The following is a 17,642-nucleotide window of genomic DNA, read 5'->3' on the forward strand; positions in this document are numbered from 1 at the left end:
GCTGAATTTTCACTTTCTATCTACGGATTTATACGAGGGGTGGCCAGAAAGTAATTTCCAATTAGTAGGGACATTGATTTTTCGCAAACGCGAAAACCGTGAAAAATGGTAATTGCTGCGAAGTTGTGTTTGATGTCTGGACACATTTTTCGCCCAATCGAAATATCGAAATAATGCGAATTTGGCATAAAAATGCGAATTTTTTGTTGTTTTTTTTTAGATTTTTTTAAAAAAATGTCCTAAAACAACAAAAAATTCCATGAAATCCAACATTCTTGTCTTTTCTAGGCCATGTTTGTGTACATAGAACCTGCAGATTTTCCAACATTTTATTCAAGAGTAAATTATAATGCTTGTTATACATGGAATAATTCCGACAGCCACATTAAATCATGTATTTCCCACGATATTTTCAACTTCTATCAAAACCATTTGCATCACAGAGCAAAGTGGCAGGGTTCTAACAGGAGATCTAGTGTGGGTCTACCGTCACACGGGAACCACATCTTCAATATTTGTCGAGCGAGAAATAATGGAGCTCAATCATTAGGGCGTCTGACTACCATGCGAGAGACCCGGGGTTGATTCCCTGCGGGGGAGAACCGGGATTTTTCCACTTATTCAAACTGTTTCGGTGACCACCCAGCGTCGTATCAAGCTGGTACCTGGAGAAACCTTTAAGGGATAAAGGTAGCCAGAAGCGTGGTGCTGATCACATCACCCCCACCTTCACCCGTAATCAAGAAACTGTGTGGCCCTAACTCCACACCCCTATACACCTTCATGGCAAAGTACAGGGGAGTACTTTACTTTTACTTCCTCAAAAATCTGTTCCAACATATCAAACTGTCACGAAAATACGTAGAGCATGTGACCTACAATTTAAAATAATATTTTAAAAGCACAATGTAGTATTAAGTTTCGGTATATTTGGCATAAAGATTTTCTAAAACAAAAACGCGAATTTTGGGAAACGTAACACTAACAAGTCAAAAAAAAGACAATGCCAATTTTTGGTGCCATAATATATCGGTATCTGTCACGTGAGATAGATTGATTTAATTTTTTTGGGTGCGTCGCCACTTATGGTCATTATGCACACCCTTCAGTTTATACGGGGAAAATTCCATTATCTGAAACCCTTACCTTAAAATTAAAAAGGGGGTATGGAAAATAACTTTCCCAAAATAACTTTCAAGATATCTAACTCTCACGAAGAGGCGTAGGCCATGTAACTTACAATTTGAAACAGTAGTTTAAAAACACCATGAAGGTATAATTTCAGGTATTTGCCAGAAAATGAGCTAAAATGTAAATTTTTGGAAAAATAACACCTAATAGTAAAAAATAAAAATAAAACACCAATTTGAAAAAAAATCAAGATTCCTACCGATTAGGCTAAAACAAGAATATCAGTTGCAAGTTATTGCATTAGTAACAGTGAGTCCTAACCTAATTTTCGGCATAATCACCACCGTTGTTCTGGCATTTGTCGTAGCATGGCACTAAATTTTGTATGTCCATGGCATATGTGTCTGACAGCAAAGACTGGAAATATATCTACCACAGTGTAGCTGATCAAATCCTTGTCCTGCCAGAAACATCTTCAGTTGAACAGAGAGATGAAAGTCTGTACAGGCCAAGGCTGTATAGGGGGTGGTCCAAGATCTTTCACCTGAAGTGATGCAAGTGTACTCAGCTGTATGGGGTTGTGACATTCAATTGGCCTTCTGTGAATTGTCTGCACCATCGTCTGACCATACTATCACTCACGACATCCGGTCTGCACACCTCACACGATTGCTGGTGGCTCTGTACAAAATTCTGAGCGTGCAAAAATCTGATTACTACACCTAGGCTACATCGCAGTCGGTGGAGAACTATACGAGAGCTGCAATCTTTAACCTAGAACTGTCCTAAAACGGCTGCATTGCAACTGTACCAGATTACAGCTACATGCCACTTCTTCCTGCCTGCATGTGTGTGTGTTGCTCTCCGAACACTAGTGCTGCCTACAGACACCATTGGAGCTTTTTTCAGGATGTCCCTTGTATATGAACTTTCAGAAACTGTTATTAACATAGTGTTCCTGTTTTAATGTGTTGTTAGGTAAATCAGGTACCTATACAATGCAATTCTATAAATTCCTTGCATTAAATGTCTAATACCTACGTACCATTTTCGTCAGCAATAATGGTATAACTGCATGTTGTCAGTACTTCACTTGCATATACTGTACTGAAGCAGAAATCCCATTGATAATGTAAGGAAATATCAACATATAATACCGAGAATGTATTAGGAGACTGATAAATTACAAATTGTATTTCTTAATCCTTCACTCTTCTCATTTAGTTGTAACTTTAAAAATAATCAAGTATTTTATTTTGAACTTACAGCGTATGATAAAATTTTGTATTCCTTCCCTAGCTTTGAATTGTAATAATTTCCCAAATTCACTATTTTGCTGTTTGTATTCAAATCATAGAGAATAGAGAAATTAAGTCAATTTCATAGAAGATAATATTGGTACTTAACATATCCATACCTGGATCTGTATGAGTTTATTATTTCCATTTGCAAAAACATCGATTTAGTTTAGTTTGTAATTGTCAGGGAAAAATGTTAATTTTGTCCTGGACAAACCTGGAAAAGTCAGGGAATTTCATTTCTGCTTGTTTGTAGCCACCCTGATTGATTAACTGTAAACTTTTTAATGAAGATAATAATAATTAGTAATCATTCTCCAAATATACTCATTAACATGAAGCAATAGTTATTACTATTGTTATTAGTGGTCTTACAAGTATTAACATTTTACTATCCTTGGTCTGCTTAAAATTGAACAACCTCATCATTATTTCTCTATATAACGGCGATGACTGGAACTACAGTTTTAGGTAGAAATTGAATTACTTAACCTACCAGGTTTCGAACTCAACAGGGTGATATCGTTAACCACTGCACTGTACAATGGTTATGTTATTCTACTGTCAAGGGCCACTGCAGACTGGCTGGAATGATTATGTTCTATCCTACTGCATAAAGGCATGTTTTTGTAGAACCTAATTACCTCTCGCTTAGGAACTTTCTATTATGAGCACGCTTTTGTCATCAGAACACACTCACTATCGTCCTTGCTATCTGAAGGTGAGGGACCGGTCCGGCCGCAGACCTTGAGCGAGCGATACATGTTCGGGCTTGCTTGGATGATTCAAGAAGTGTAGTGTGTGAAATAAATACTTAGAAAAGGAGTCGCAGGGACCTGGCTTAGTTTTATTTTTTTGGAGATTTTTTTATTTGATTTCTATAAATTATTAATAATATTCATTATGTAACACATAATATGTGGCCATACGTTTTAACATATAATTATTAATAGGTGTTTGATATCTACATAGTGCAGTACCTAAAAATATCAATTACTTTTCTTGTAGTTTACGGTTCTTACAAGCATATTAACATAATTTTTGATGTAACATTTCGGGAGAACACACGCTCCCTTCATCAGACATTTATTTTAAGTTGCATCAACTGCCTGATAGAGAGAATGTGTGTTTTCCCGAAACGTTACATCAAAAATTGTGTTAATATGCTTGTAAGAACCGTAAGCTACAACAAAAATAATTCTACAATACGTACAGTACATACAAGAAAAAATTAAAGTAATTAAAACTGATTGATCGACCCTTTTTTTAATAGTTTGGAGAAGCCACGTGTAATTTTCGGAGGGGCCAGTGTTTCCCGCCCCCTTCCCTTAACAACACCCCCGAGGAAACGTATTCTGCCTTCGTGTATTTTACTTCGCTTTTCTCCCACTTTTGGCTAATCACGAAGATGAGGATGAATGATGAAATGGAGCAATCACAAACATAGAAGGACGACACAACACGACAGATGATTATACTGGCTGTGAGTCCAGACGCTAGAGCCTCGATTGTTACAAAATGCAGTCCCGTGTGTACTTCACGGAAGGAGATTGACTTTTGGATATGCCACGTTTCGTTATTTGCACCTAATTGGATAATTTGGTATACGGTTGATCCTTGCTAATATTTTCTGCGTTAGCGTTTCCCCCGTTCATCTTCTGACTTGTATCTATTGAAGCTCCCAGTTCAGAAGTTCACGAGATCCGCCGCGGCTGCAGTGGCAGTCCGGTTCCTCAAGTTCTGGAACAGTTAGACGGTGCCAGCTGGAAGCTGAGTGGGTTGAACTGTCACGGGCGGTGGTTCTTCTTCCTATTATTTGCAGTTGTGTGTGTGCATCTTACCCGCACGAGCCATATCCACTCGTTGTTCTGTATTTTACACAACTTCCGTGTGGCTAAGACAAGCATATTGCTTGTGTTTGAAATATGTTGTGCGAATTACATTTTCCTTTCGGGGTTGAGGTGCAATCCGGTGCTACCTGATTCAGATGATAACGGAAAATGTATACTTCATATTTTGCAAGGAAAATACACTCATTTGCGGGGCGATGCAACTAGAGAAAACATCAAAATTAAAGATTATTGCATTCGGGTTAGAATTAAGCTTTCATGTTTTTAAGTCTCCAGGCTTTTTGCGTACACACTACTTGACCAAAGCATAGAATATAAAAATAGACAACAACATCTAGAGGAGATAAAGGATAATGGAATCAAAGTCCACTTTTGCCCAAAATGATTTTTGTCCATTTTGTGGGTCATTAAAGTGGCCCGCGTAACTGGGAAATATTATTTCATAATAAATCTCTTAAACTAACTTAACGTGATGTTTTCTTTTTTCTTCTGTAAAAGCAACTTTTTTGGACTTCCAATCCTTTTCCCCGTCCATGACAGATATGTGGCTAGAAGTTCGGCAACGAGGTAAATGAAGCACGGGATTCATCAGACAAATAGACATGAATAAGCATTGATAAACTAGAACTTCGGTTACGGCGTTTGAACTGCTGGATGTAGATGAGAATAATAAAAAAATATATAGAAATTATTAGTCCAGCTTCATGTGATCACTGGAATCCTCCGAACGGTTACAATTTTTGAAACCGGGGAAAAAGTACAGAATTCAATCGCTTTTGTTCCGATTGCAATACAAGTGTGCTTCACACTTGGTAATATTTGCCAGTGCATGCCTTACACGTTGTTTCTATATGCACGCTGACGTCATTTTCAGCCTCGAGCTACAGAATTTACGATCGCGACGACTTAATATGGCAGTACTCAACACAGGTGAAGTTCTATTTCGTTTTTCCGATTTTCACTGCTGGTGCAAAAGAGATTGCTTTTTTTTGCTTGTGTCGTAATCGTAAACAAGCATGAATGTCGGATTTGCATTCATGCTTCGTATCGTCCATGAAATAAAAAATGTCGCGTAGTATTTCGAAGTACCCGCACTTTGAAGCAGGCACGAAGGTATTTCCCCTTCAGATATTGAAGTATCGTGAAATAAAATAGCTCTTAAACCATGCTGCCGGCCCCCGTGGCGGATCGCGCTACGACGCCAGGGGTCCCGGGTTCGAATCCCGGCCTGGGCATGGATGGTTGCGAGTGTCGATTCATCACGTCATCACTCATCCCCATCTTCGCAAATTATCCAAAAATGGCATAAAAGGCGAAGTAAAATAAAGCAAATCAATCAGTTAAACCGTGCTCAGATGGGAGAATGTGTGGCGAAGGAGAGGGAGCTTCAAAACTTTCCCCTTTCGCATTTCGTAGGAACGGTACCGAAGACCACCTTGTAAAAATCGAGACGAGAACGAGGCCGGATCTTTCGAGACTTATTTCGACAATACCGAGAACAAGACAGACCTATGTAAAATCGAGACTGTATTCGAGATGCATTTGAAATCTCTTTACTATGAGACTTCTTGAAGCATGCCAAATGCATATCTAAGATCAGTTCTAGATGTCATACTTTCTTTACATAGTAATTATAAAACCAATCTTTTAGTAGCGCAACTCTGAGCCTGTGTTACGTAATTGCCTGTCAAGTCATTGTACAAGATCAAGAGGACGAAGTTGTGGATAAGGTTTTGGAAATATACATGTAAAGATTACAGAAATGATACTTTGCTTTTAATATTAACCAATAAAACAATCAATCTAGGGGGGGGGGGAATTATGATGGCCACAAGAGTAATATACCCACAACACAACTAAACTTAAACTTCCATAGCTTTTACTGGTGGATCGCTTTAAATATAAAGGGAAATCCCCGAAATAAATTCGCGGTGGTCTGCTTGATAGGACGTTCGTGCGTCACCGGAAAAACAATAAACATGTTGAATTTGCGGGGTGGCTGATCACAGGTGGGCAAGTTTCCGTTAATTTCTCTGCTTAGGCGGCTGTGGGGCACACTCAGCTTCACATCAGTAGCCAGTTTTTCTACTTTGTGATCAAATTTGCTGATCGGGACTGGTCCTACAGTTTAAAGTAGTATTCGAAGCACTGTGCACTGTCTCTCCACCGGGAATCCAATCTTTGATTGGAAGGCAACAGTTGCAAGGTCTCGCATTGGTGGGTACAGGCAGCCGGAGCGTGGTGTTGATCACAGAGATCCCCCCCCCCCTCCCGGCAGTATCTGAGTAGACGATCAAGTCTTTTACCTTTTAAATGGCTACCCAGTAACTCCGTATCGATATATTGCGATGCCAGTCACGTAATGTCCACAGTACTTTGACCCCATGCGTGAAGACAATATTCTTGGGTGAAAGTTGTTGTTTTGTCATCCTATTCGGCGCAATGTAGTTGCTTACAAGCGCGTCTCGTTTTCCCTGGCCTCGATACGAAACAGTGCGGCCTCCAAGTTGCTATGTTGACAAGGCTGCGAAAGGTAGTACATCCAAAGACGGATCTCGATGGATTGGCGATTGGTTGATCCTTGCTAATATTTTCTGCGTTAGCGTTTCCCCCGTTCATCTTCTGACTTGTATCTATTGAAGCTCCCAGTTCAGAAGTTCACGAGATCCGCCGCGGCTGCAGTGGCAGTCCGGTTCCTCAAGTTCTGGAACAGTTAGACGGTGCCAGCTGGAAGCTGAGTGGGTTGAACTGTCACGGGCGGTGGTTCTTCTTCCTATTATTTGCAGTTGTGTGTGTGCATCTTACCCGCACGAGCCATATCCACTCGTTGTTCTGTATTTTACACAACTTCCGTGTGGCTAAGACAAGCATATTGCTTGTGTTTGAAATATGTTGTGCGAATTACATTTTCCTTTCGGGGTTGAGGTGCAATCCGGTGCTACCTGATTCAGATGATAACGGAAAATGTATACTTCATATTTTGCAAGGAAAATACACTCATTTGCGGGGCGATGCAACTAGAGAAAACATCAAAATTAAAGATTATTGCATTCGGGTTAGAATTAAGCTTTCATGTTTTTAAGTCTCCAGGCTTTTTGCGTACACACTACTTGACCAAAGCATAGAATATAAAAATAGACAACAACATCTAGAGGAGATAAAGGATAATGGAATCAAAGTCCACTTTTGCCCAAAATGATTTTTGTCCATTTTGTGGGTCATTAAAGTGGCCCGCGTAACTGGGAAATATTATTTCATAATAAATCTCTTAAACTAACTTAACGTGATGTTTTCTTTTTTCTTCTGTAAAAGCAACTTTTTTGGACTTCCAATCCTTTTCCCCGTCCATGACAGATATGTGGCTAGAAGTTCGGCAACGAGGTAAATGAAGCACGGGATTCATCAGACAAATAGACATGAATAAGCATTGATAAACTAGAACTTCGGTTACGGCGTTTGAACTGCTGGATGTAGATGAGAATAATAAAAAAATATATAGAAATTATTAGTCCAGCTTCATGTGATCACTGGAATCCTCCGAACGGTTACAATTTTTGAAACCGGGGAAAAAGTACAGAATTCAATCGCTTTTGTTCCGATTGCAATACAAGTGTGCTTCACACTTGGTAATATTTGCCAGTGCATGCCTTACACGTTGTTTCTATATGCACGCTGACGTCATTTTCAGCCTCGAGCTACAGAATTTACGATCGCGACGACTTAATATGGCAGTACTCAACACAGGTGAAGTTCTATTTCGTTTTTCCGATTTTCACTGCTGGTGCAAAAGAGATTGCTTTTTTTTGCTTGTGTCGTAATCGTAAACAAGCATGAATGTCGGATTTGCATTCATGCTTCGTATCGTCCATGAAATAAAAAATGTCGCGTAGTATTTCGAAGTACCCGCACTTTGAAGCAGGCACGAAGGTATTTCCCCTTCAGATATTGAAGTATCGTGAAATAAAATAGCTCTTAAACCATGCTGCCGGCCCCCGTGGCGGATCGCGCTACGACGCCAGGGGTCCCGGGTTCGAATCCCGGCCTGGGCATGGATGGTTGCGAGTGTCGATTCATCACGTCATCACTCATCCCCATCTTCGCAAATTATCCAAAAATGGCATAAAAGGCGAAGTAAAATAAAGCAAATCAATCAGTTAAACCGTGCTCAGATGGGAGAATGTGTGGCGAAGGAGAGGGAGCTTCAAAACTTTCCCCTTTCGCATTTCGTAGGAACGGTACCGAAGACCACCTTGTAAAAATCGAGACGAGAACGAGGCCGGATCTTTCGAGACTTATTTCGACAATACCGAGAACAAGACAGACCTATGTAAAATCGAGACTGTATTCGAGATGCATTTGAAATCTCTTTACTATGAGACTTCTTGAAGCATGCCAAATGCATATCTAAGATCAGTTCTAGATGTCATACTTTCTTTACATAGTAATTATAAAACCAATCTTTTAGTAGCGCAACTCTGAGCCTGTGTTACGTAATTGCCTGTCAAGTCATTGTACAAGATCAAGAGGACGAAGTTGTGGATAAGGTTTTGGAAATATACATGTAAAGATTACAGAAATGATACTTTGCTTTTAATATTAACCAATAAAACAATCAATCTAGGGGGGGGGGGAATTATGATGGCCACAAGAGTAATATACCCACAACACAACTAAACTTAAACTTCCATAGCTTTTACTGGTGGATCGCTTTAAATATAAAGGGAAATCCCCGAAATAAATTCGCGGTGGTCTGCTTGATAGGACGTTCGTGCGTCACCGGAAAAACAATAAACATGTTGAATTTGCGGGGTGGCTGATCACAGGTGGGCAAGTTTCCGTTAATTTCTCTGCTTAGGCGGCTGTGGGGCACACTCAGCTTCACATCAGTAGCCAGTTTTTCTACTTTGTGATCAAATTTGCTGATCGGGACTGGTCCTACAGTTTAAAGTAGTATTCGAAGCACTGTGCACTGTCTCTCCACCGGGAATCCAATCTTTGATTGGAAGGCAACAGTTGCAAGGTCTCGCATTGGTGGGTACAGGCAGCCGGAGCGTGGTGTTGATCACAGAGATCCCCCCCCCCCTCCCGGCAGTATCTGAGTAGACGATCAAGTCTTTTACCTTTTAAATGGCTACCCAGTAACTCCGTATCGATATATTGCGATGCCAGTCACGTAATGTCCACAGTACTTTGACCCCATGCGTGAAGACAATATTCTTGGGTGAAAGTTGTTGTTTTGTCATCCTATTCGGCGCAATGTAGTTGCTTACAAGCGCGTCTCGTTTTCCCTGGCCTCGATACGAAACAGTGCGGCCTCCAAGTTGCTATGTTGACAAGGCTGCGAAAGGTAGTACATCCAAAGACGGATCTCGATGGATTGGCGATAAACTACACTACGCGTGTTCCTCTTTTAGAAAGAAATCCCTTCTCAACTTGGTTTACCTTACATACGGATTCTCACTTTACACCGACAAAGGCAAAGCTATACGTTCAATGAAACCTACGCGGTGGCATATAAAATGGATTTATTTATCTTCCGCTTCTTTACGCAGTTTTCCTGCCTGTTGGGTTACTGGCGTAAGCAGATTTTTTTTCCCGGGAGGGGCTGGAATTGTGAAGGTGGATAGAAGAAAGTTTCGTTTAGGGAGAGACGGCGTATTTTGTATATTTAGACCTTTTCAGTCAATTAAAATTGTAATCAAAGACAAAAATGGTAATTGGGGGTCACTTTTAAAGGGGCTTACATTTATACATGTTGATTTTTATTCAGTTCGTAACGGATTTTCCTTTGAAAATTTTGATTTTCTCTATTTCGGGAGGGGCTATAGCCCCATCAGCCGTCTCTGCGTACGCCACTGTTAAGTTAATCGCGACGATGGTTTGAACCGTATCCCATGTAAACTGTACGGCAGTCACGATTAACCTATCTGTGCATACAATGGACAAAATTTAAACTCTTAAGACTCAAGTCGCAGACCTCAGCGGCGGAATTGTCAGCACAGTACGCCACGAGGCCAAAGGTCCTGGGTTCGAATCGAGGCGCGGGCACGGGTGTTCTTTGTGAGTGTCCCTTGATCAGTTTTATAATATCATTCATACTTATCTTCGAAATTAGCCAAAAGTGGCAGAAAAGTGAAGTCAAAAATGGCCAGTACCTGTTAACAGAGCATAACGTGAGCGTAAAATAAACTTAAGACAAACTTTGGACTAGCCCAGCGTTCAAACCTCGGACACCTGGCTTAGTAGCAGGCATGGTATCTGAAACTTATAATCTGGAGAGACTGAACGAATTTCACAAATTCGGCAACTCGTAGGTCTATATAACCCTCGCCCATAGAAGCCGAAGATTCTCTCGGTGTTTTAGCAGTTTTCAGAAGGGCAAAAAAGTTTGGTGCACTAACATTTGCTAAGATAATCACATTAACTTACCGTCAAATTTACATCACGCTTCCTACATACTGTTTCGCTCATCTTGCATACTGTGGCATGTGATTCATAGTTTCGCCTACATCACGATTCTGTAGTGCACCGTCCCAAGGAGCTGCGATATCTCGCGTGATTGGTTGTGGATCCAAATGGCCACTGATATACCTGGTCGGATCATTCACGTGACCAACGTTGTTTGATAGGGGCAGAGCAGCAAGGCTATTGAAGACGTCCACGCAGAGCGAGCGATTTGATCGAAGTGATTCTTTTTCAAGAAAATACGTCTTGAGGCTCGCCTGCCGACGCAACGTTTCAAAACGCATTCGTCGATATCACGAGAAAATCTTTTCACAATTATAGGGTGTTCGGGAGAAGACACATAAGTCGCAAACTGCGATTTTTTTTGGCGTTTCTTTTAAGTCACATTAAGTAAATTAAAGAGAATATTACAAGTATAATTTTACATTGGGCATGTGTAAAAATTCTGAACACTGATTATCTAACATTTGTATCATGTCTGTAATGTTTGCTATTAAAATAATAAACGTAAATAACTGTCTGTAAAATTTCATGAACACCCTAAAATTTTGTCCAACTTTTTCTTTGTATTTTACGTTGCTTTTCAACCTGTACGTTAATCGCGACGATGAGAATGAATTGATTACATATCGAAGCAACAAAACGTAATGAAGCATCCGTTCCTTACCAGAATTTCGAACGTAGGACCACAAGCTTCGTAGAAGGGCACTATAACTACGAAGGTTAGCGGCCAACGCCAAATAAAATAGCATCACATTTACATGCAGCCAAAATGCATACAGCGAGAAACGTCTTTCTTTCGGCAACTCTTGGTGCAAGCGCGGAGCGGTTTTGACAGCTCGCTACCACACCAGGGGTACCGGGTTCGAATCCCATCCTGAGTATGGATGTTCTTTGCGAGTGTCCCTTCTCCAGTCTCATCATATCATCCTCATCGTCGCGATTAGCCAAAAATAGCAGAAAAGCTGCGTTAAATAACAAGAATCAAATCGAAGCGTAGGCGTACTTGGGTCAAGTCGCTTTTCTCTTCTTAAGGCTGATCGCGACAACGAGGACTAGCGATTAGGTGAAACTGACGAACTGATTCGAATCTGGACTCGAAGCCAGACCTAGCAATACTGTGAGTCAGCTATTGAACACTTTAATAAAGTGTGCGTGCGTGCGCACCAAAGTATAGCAAGGAAATGGAGCTCTCATCTGCAATGTTTTTTTTCTTCGTTTCGACTATTGTCACCATACGTTGTTGAATACAAAATGATACGAAGCGCGTATATAAAGTAGTTGGCGACTAGGTAACCAGAAGTCCAGATCTCTCCACTCCCCCTCGCCCCGAAATGCTCGGATATTGCCTTGATTCTTTTTTTCCGAGTTGAAGGTGGTTGGTTAGTTCTCCCTGGAGTTATATATAGGCCAATCTGGCACTTGCTCAGCGTGCTAAACCTGTGCAGAGCCTAGCTCCGCAGAGAGTAAACGCACAGAACCATAATCGCGTAGAAACACAACCTAAAACTTCGTAAATTCATTGCAGAAGTATTCGTTCGGCTCTACGGTCCGTTATCACCGCAACATAATAACGTAGCCAGGAAGTTCCACGCAAATAACTTCAGTAAGCAAGCTACAATATACATGAATATACTAAAATGAAACGATAGAGGTTTACAATTTACGCAAAATCAACATTTTAAAAACAAAATAGAAACGTTATAATGCCCGTGGGAACATTTTACGAAATGACCGTAACCAAGGAAATAATAAATTCGTTCAAAACCGACCTCAGTTGCAGAATGGTTAGCTACAACACCAGGGGTCCCGGATTCGAATCCCGGCCTGGGTGTTCTTTGCGAGTTTCCCTTCATCGTATCATCACTCATCTTCATCTTCTTGATTAGTCATAAGTGGCAGACAAGCGAAGTAAAATAAACGAAATCAATCAGTCAATCAATTTCTCTCATAAACATGAAAAAGAAAGTAGAAAATCATTTCAGTACATTAAAAGCATGTGTAAAAATGAGGCATTAGTCGCATATTTACTTTTTTGGATCAAAAACGTTTCTTATGGAAAAAATACTCATCAAAATGTAACAACAGAAACAACCCTCTTCCTATCCTGTGATTGGCTGTCATACTTACGGAGTAGCATTAACATAATCGTAACATTCCTACTATATGTATTGCTTTTGTGTCTATGTAGTGCATTATTTTTCTTCCTGTTTCGATTACGTGCATCGTTTTTCCATTTCGGGTTAATCGCCAGGATGAGGATGAACGGTGAAATGGATGATAAGAGACACCCCACGTCTTTCCCGGGGTTCAAACTTTGGACCTCTAGTTTCGTGACATGATACACTCTGCCAAGGAAGACTCATAGTTTATTTTAATTACAAGTCTAGCTCAACACTTATGCACATGAAACATTTTATTGGCACTTAAAAATAACAGTATCTAGCGTCATGGGTGCACTGAGGCGGGATTATGGGGGTTAGAACCCTACTTCATTTAGTTTAATCTCCCCCGCCATAGAAAATTCCTGGGTGCGCCTATGTCTAGCATTTATCTAAAATCTCAAAGCCTACAAATCTTGATCTTTTAAGACAAAATCTGGGCTGTAGTTATGACATAATATTCTGACAGGTCTTTTGAATTGATTCTAAGATACCATTTGTTTCTGTTGCAATTTCATTATATTTCCTTTTTGTTTTAGGATTGAAAGCTACTCTTGCAAGATGGCTGGTAATGACAAACAGCTGTACAAGAGATTCAACTCGGAACAAGGGATGACACCACATGATCTACAAGCTCTCTCACCTCCACAGACAGCTTTGGGTATCTCACCTGGGCAAAGTTATTATAGGTAACAGTATATGAATTACTTAAATGGACTTTATTACCAATCACGATTTAGAGCTTTTATTTGCTGGCAAGAAATGAAGTCAGATATGTTTCATATCTGGGTAGTGATTGTGGTTTTCTAAAATTATACATTTGTAACCCAAATTAAATAACCCTGAAAATAATATTGTGTCAAAATTAAAATGGAAGTGAAGTTGTCAATCCAAAGAGATGGTACCAACCACTTGCAATACTCAGTTCCCTGCATGGGGTTATGCATATTGCCTTTACTCTATGGGCGAACATTTTACCGATGATTTGGTATTGACGTTCCTTTATCCCTGTAGAGTTAGGCAACACGTATAACACCATACCGAGAAGCAAGTATTTCAGAATCTAGGTATAGATCCACCAAGCTTTCTGAAACCTTGGAAAATATGTGAACTACAGGCTTCCCCGTAACTTTAACTAGCGACACTCTCCCACGTCAGGGTTTCAGATGCCTTGGTGAATCTATAGCAGATTTTTATTGTGGGTGACTGTACATGTAGGTTTTCAAATACATATGTACGAGGGCAAATCAAAAAGTATTTGCACCTAATTTTTTTCTAGCCTGTTATAAGTGTTATTACAAAAGCGAGATATACGAGCGATGCAGTAGGCTTTTCTTGGAACGGCCCTATTGTAACTTTCAATTTCTTCCACGGCATGGCGCTGTTATCAGTTGGCAAAGATGGCCAGAGTGATCAGGATTATCATTAAATTACTTCTGAATTTCTTATCATATCCTGAGGTTTGGTAAATGATAAAAATTTATCCAGTTATATGAAGCATTTGGTATCCTATGAACAGTTTATTTGTCCATTTTTTTCAGTCGCAGTATTTCTGGGGACGAGGATGGTCCTCTGTGTGATACGATCAGTCGGAAGACACTGTTTTATCTCATCGCAACATTAAATGCTGCCTTTCATCCTGATTATGATTTCTCCAATGCAAAGAGCCATGAGTTCAGCAAGGAGCCTAGTTTACAGGTAACATACACTGAAAATTCAATGTCTGTATTGGTTTTTGTTTGTCTAAGTTTGTTTTAGGACCATGTTATGCCCAGATGTGACAATTGGAACGTAGTGTGGTGTGCCTCCATTTGGATCAAACCTAGGACTCTTTAATTACAAAGTGACAGCATTCTCACTATGCCATTGAGAAGATTCTTAAAAAGGTTTTAGGCACTGTTTTGATCAAAGTAATTATCGTAGTGGTTAAAACCATGCAGGTCATAAACAAACAGGTGATCATTCAATCATGTGCTCCAATAAAGATTTGTAGCATTTCAATATCATTTACTATACAGCTTTTCCGGAATGTCTGGGTAGAGACGGGCAGAGGGGAAAGCTTGTGGGTGGGGCCAGACTAGGTGGGGAAGGGTGCGGGCTGAAAGCAAATTGTGCTGCGCGGTATAACAGCCAAAAAACAAAATGCTTTCTGCTGACTATTTCTTCTTTTATTCTCAACAATGGCCAGTCTGTTGTTTTACACAAATAACAAATAATATCACACGTTTATTGTATTTTAAAGAAAACAATGCAATGCAATGCAAGAATGCCAGTAGTTGGCCTGTAAATGGTTCATACCTTATTTGTTTACACATGTATTTTCTTTGCACAACTGCCACCCTAAAAATCCAAAATTCCCTGTGAATGAGCCTTCGTAATGCATCTAGCGCAAATTCATCGAAGTCTAGAAATTGTTGAGCTTGTTTCGGATGCTTCTTGCCCGGCGTTCCCAACAGGGATGTTCCATGCTTTTCTTGCGATTGTTTCGCTTCCTTCCGGATATTATAAATGGTGGATTTCCCAATTCCCGTTAGGGCAGCTGTCTCCAAAACACATTCATTTACTGTTTTACCTCGTGCAAATAGGTTCTCGAACACAGTCAACACTATGCGGCACTCTCCTGATGCGAGCTGACATGTTTACTACAGAAGTACTGGACCGCGAAGGAAGAGTCGAGTCGCTCCTCCCATCTGTGCGTTCATTGGGCGAGGCACACACACACCCTTCAACGTGCACCAAGAACACGTTCACGTTCTCTTACTCCAGACATTCCGGAAATGGAATATAGTTGTTAGGTTTATTTAACACCAATGAAAAAAAAAATACTTGTAGTTGGTATATTTGTTAAATGTTTCAATGGCGTAGCAACACATCACAAGGCCCTGGACGAGATTACAATGCAAGGCCCCATCCATTCTTTAAATTTCAAATATCAATGTGAATCGATAAAACTTCAGTGAAAAAAATTATCATATTGAAATAATAATATAAATAAATTACTCACAAAAATGATATTTAATAATTTTAGTCACCCTAAAAATGTATCTCTCTGTTTTCCTGAGCTGAAACCTGAAGCTGTAGGAAGGAAGAACTGCTAATATTATCCATCCCTCCTTGAGTTGAAAACAACGCAAGCATTTAAGTGCCACAGGTGCTTTACTGTTAATATATTATAATTGGGAGTACTTTTCATTCAAGAAAAGAATAAATCGGTAAAAATGTCCAAGCAAGTTATTGTGAATTTTTACATAAATGTTTCACATCGGAAATATAACATTCATTTTTACTTTTTTCCGGGCCCCTTAGCCCACCTGCCTGTATGTTACATCCCTGATTTGATGTATTCATTCAAATTATAACATTTAACTAGAATTTAAAGCCAGATAAAAACAATGTTTTAATTTTTTGCCAACAAAAATTAGCCTTTTCCATTTTTCTATCTCACTTCTATTTTTTTACATCTTTCGTGTCAATTCTATGGGACGCGAGACCCTGGGCGGTCGCCCACCCCTTGCTACGCTACTGCATATACATATCTGTCAAGAGCAGGGAATGAACTGTAAATAATAAAAAATATCAAGCACATTGGTGTAATGTAATACATCAGTGGTAGGGCTTCTGAAAATGTCAATATACCGTAAAACAGGTGTTTCAGTGTCTTTGGTATCTTTGATAGGACTGAAACGTGGTATCTGAAACATAACACCAGGCAAACCCTAGGTTGTGGCTACATGGACAAGCTCCAAAGATCTAACGAAAATTTGATATTGCCAGCCTCTGGCAGAGTGGTCAGTGTAACATGCTACAGACCCAGAGTAAATGCATAGATATGTAATTTGTAACTAATTTGTTGCATGTCACAAATACAATTATGTAATATCTTGTGTTTCTAAATTTTATATAAACTTTCATGGAGATTTATAAGTGATATTAAATTTCCGTTTTCTTTAAGTGGGTTATGAATGCAGTTGACAGCAACTTGAGTGCTACAGCCAGTGAACAGTATCGTGCTCTTAGAGGCCAAGTTTGGGCTGCTGTGGATGATGAGATTTCATTGGCTGAATGTGATATCTACAGGTAAATTATTCTTGTCATAAACTATTGTGTTAACGAGTTGTGTGCCTATCTTAGCGAGAAATTATTATTTACTATTACATGATAAACCTCACAATTTCATTTCACAATTTTTATTATTGTTCTTACCAGTTTGAGGGCATAATTTGTGTACCGTTTCTGTAGCAGATTTCCTTCAATCCATTGTTTGCACCTCAAAACTTCACGTCAGCATAGAATCCACATAATTTAATTTCATCTATCATCTGATATCTTCTTCTCCAGTTAACCATTCCTCCCTTCATGAATTCTTTCTTTGCCTCTGTCACATCTAAGCTTTTGTAACTGCTTTTCTTTACTTCTTCGTGGTGTCTAGGTTTCTACATCATACTAAGTACGCAGTATCTTTTTTTAATGCAAATCCCTCATGTGTCATGCCACATACGTACCTTAAGTATGTAGATTAAAATGAACCCATGTGTCTTTGTGAATTTAAGAAGTGCTTATCAGCACTTGTAATGACTAATTAGACACACACATTCAGGGTTTGAACTCTGTATTCTGGTTATTTAGAACATCGTCCTAACAACAGATTAGATCATGGAAGTAATAAAAAAAAAAAAAAAAAAAAAAAAAAAACTTAAGGAATTTAATTAGGCTTGACATCAGGGTTGTTAAAGGTT

General features: G+C 39.6%; 2 protein-coding genes across 2 annotated transcripts in view; both read left to right on the forward strand.

Annotated features, from left to right (window-relative positions):
- Maf1 (repressor of RNA polymerase III transcription Maf1) overlaps nucleotides 1-17,642 on the forward strand; it is a 44,500-nt gene that overhangs the window by 21,511 nt on the left and 5,347 nt on the right. The window contains exons 2-4 of the mRNA XM_083139292.1: nucleotides 13,446-13,595; nucleotides 14,448-14,604; nucleotides 16,859-16,983. Of these exons, the coding sequence (XP_082995418.1) occupies nucleotides 13,446-13,595; nucleotides 14,448-14,604; nucleotides 16,859-16,983 (432 nt within the window). The remainder of the gene's footprint in view (nucleotides 1-13,445; nucleotides 13,596-14,447; nucleotides 14,605-16,858; nucleotides 16,984-17,642) is intronic.
- JMJD4 (jumonji domain containing 4) overlaps nucleotides 1-17,642 on the forward strand; it is a 308,681-nt gene that overhangs the window by 16,822 nt on the left and 274,217 nt on the right. The window lies entirely within an intron of this gene.

Source organism: Lepisma saccharinum, chromosome 17 (assembly GCF_977018435.1).
Source record: "Lepisma saccharinum chromosome 17, izLepSacc3.1, whole genome shotgun sequence".
NCBI classification, from domain to species: domain Eukaryota; kingdom Metazoa; phylum Arthropoda; class Insecta; order Zygentoma; family Lepismatidae; genus Lepisma; species Lepisma saccharinum.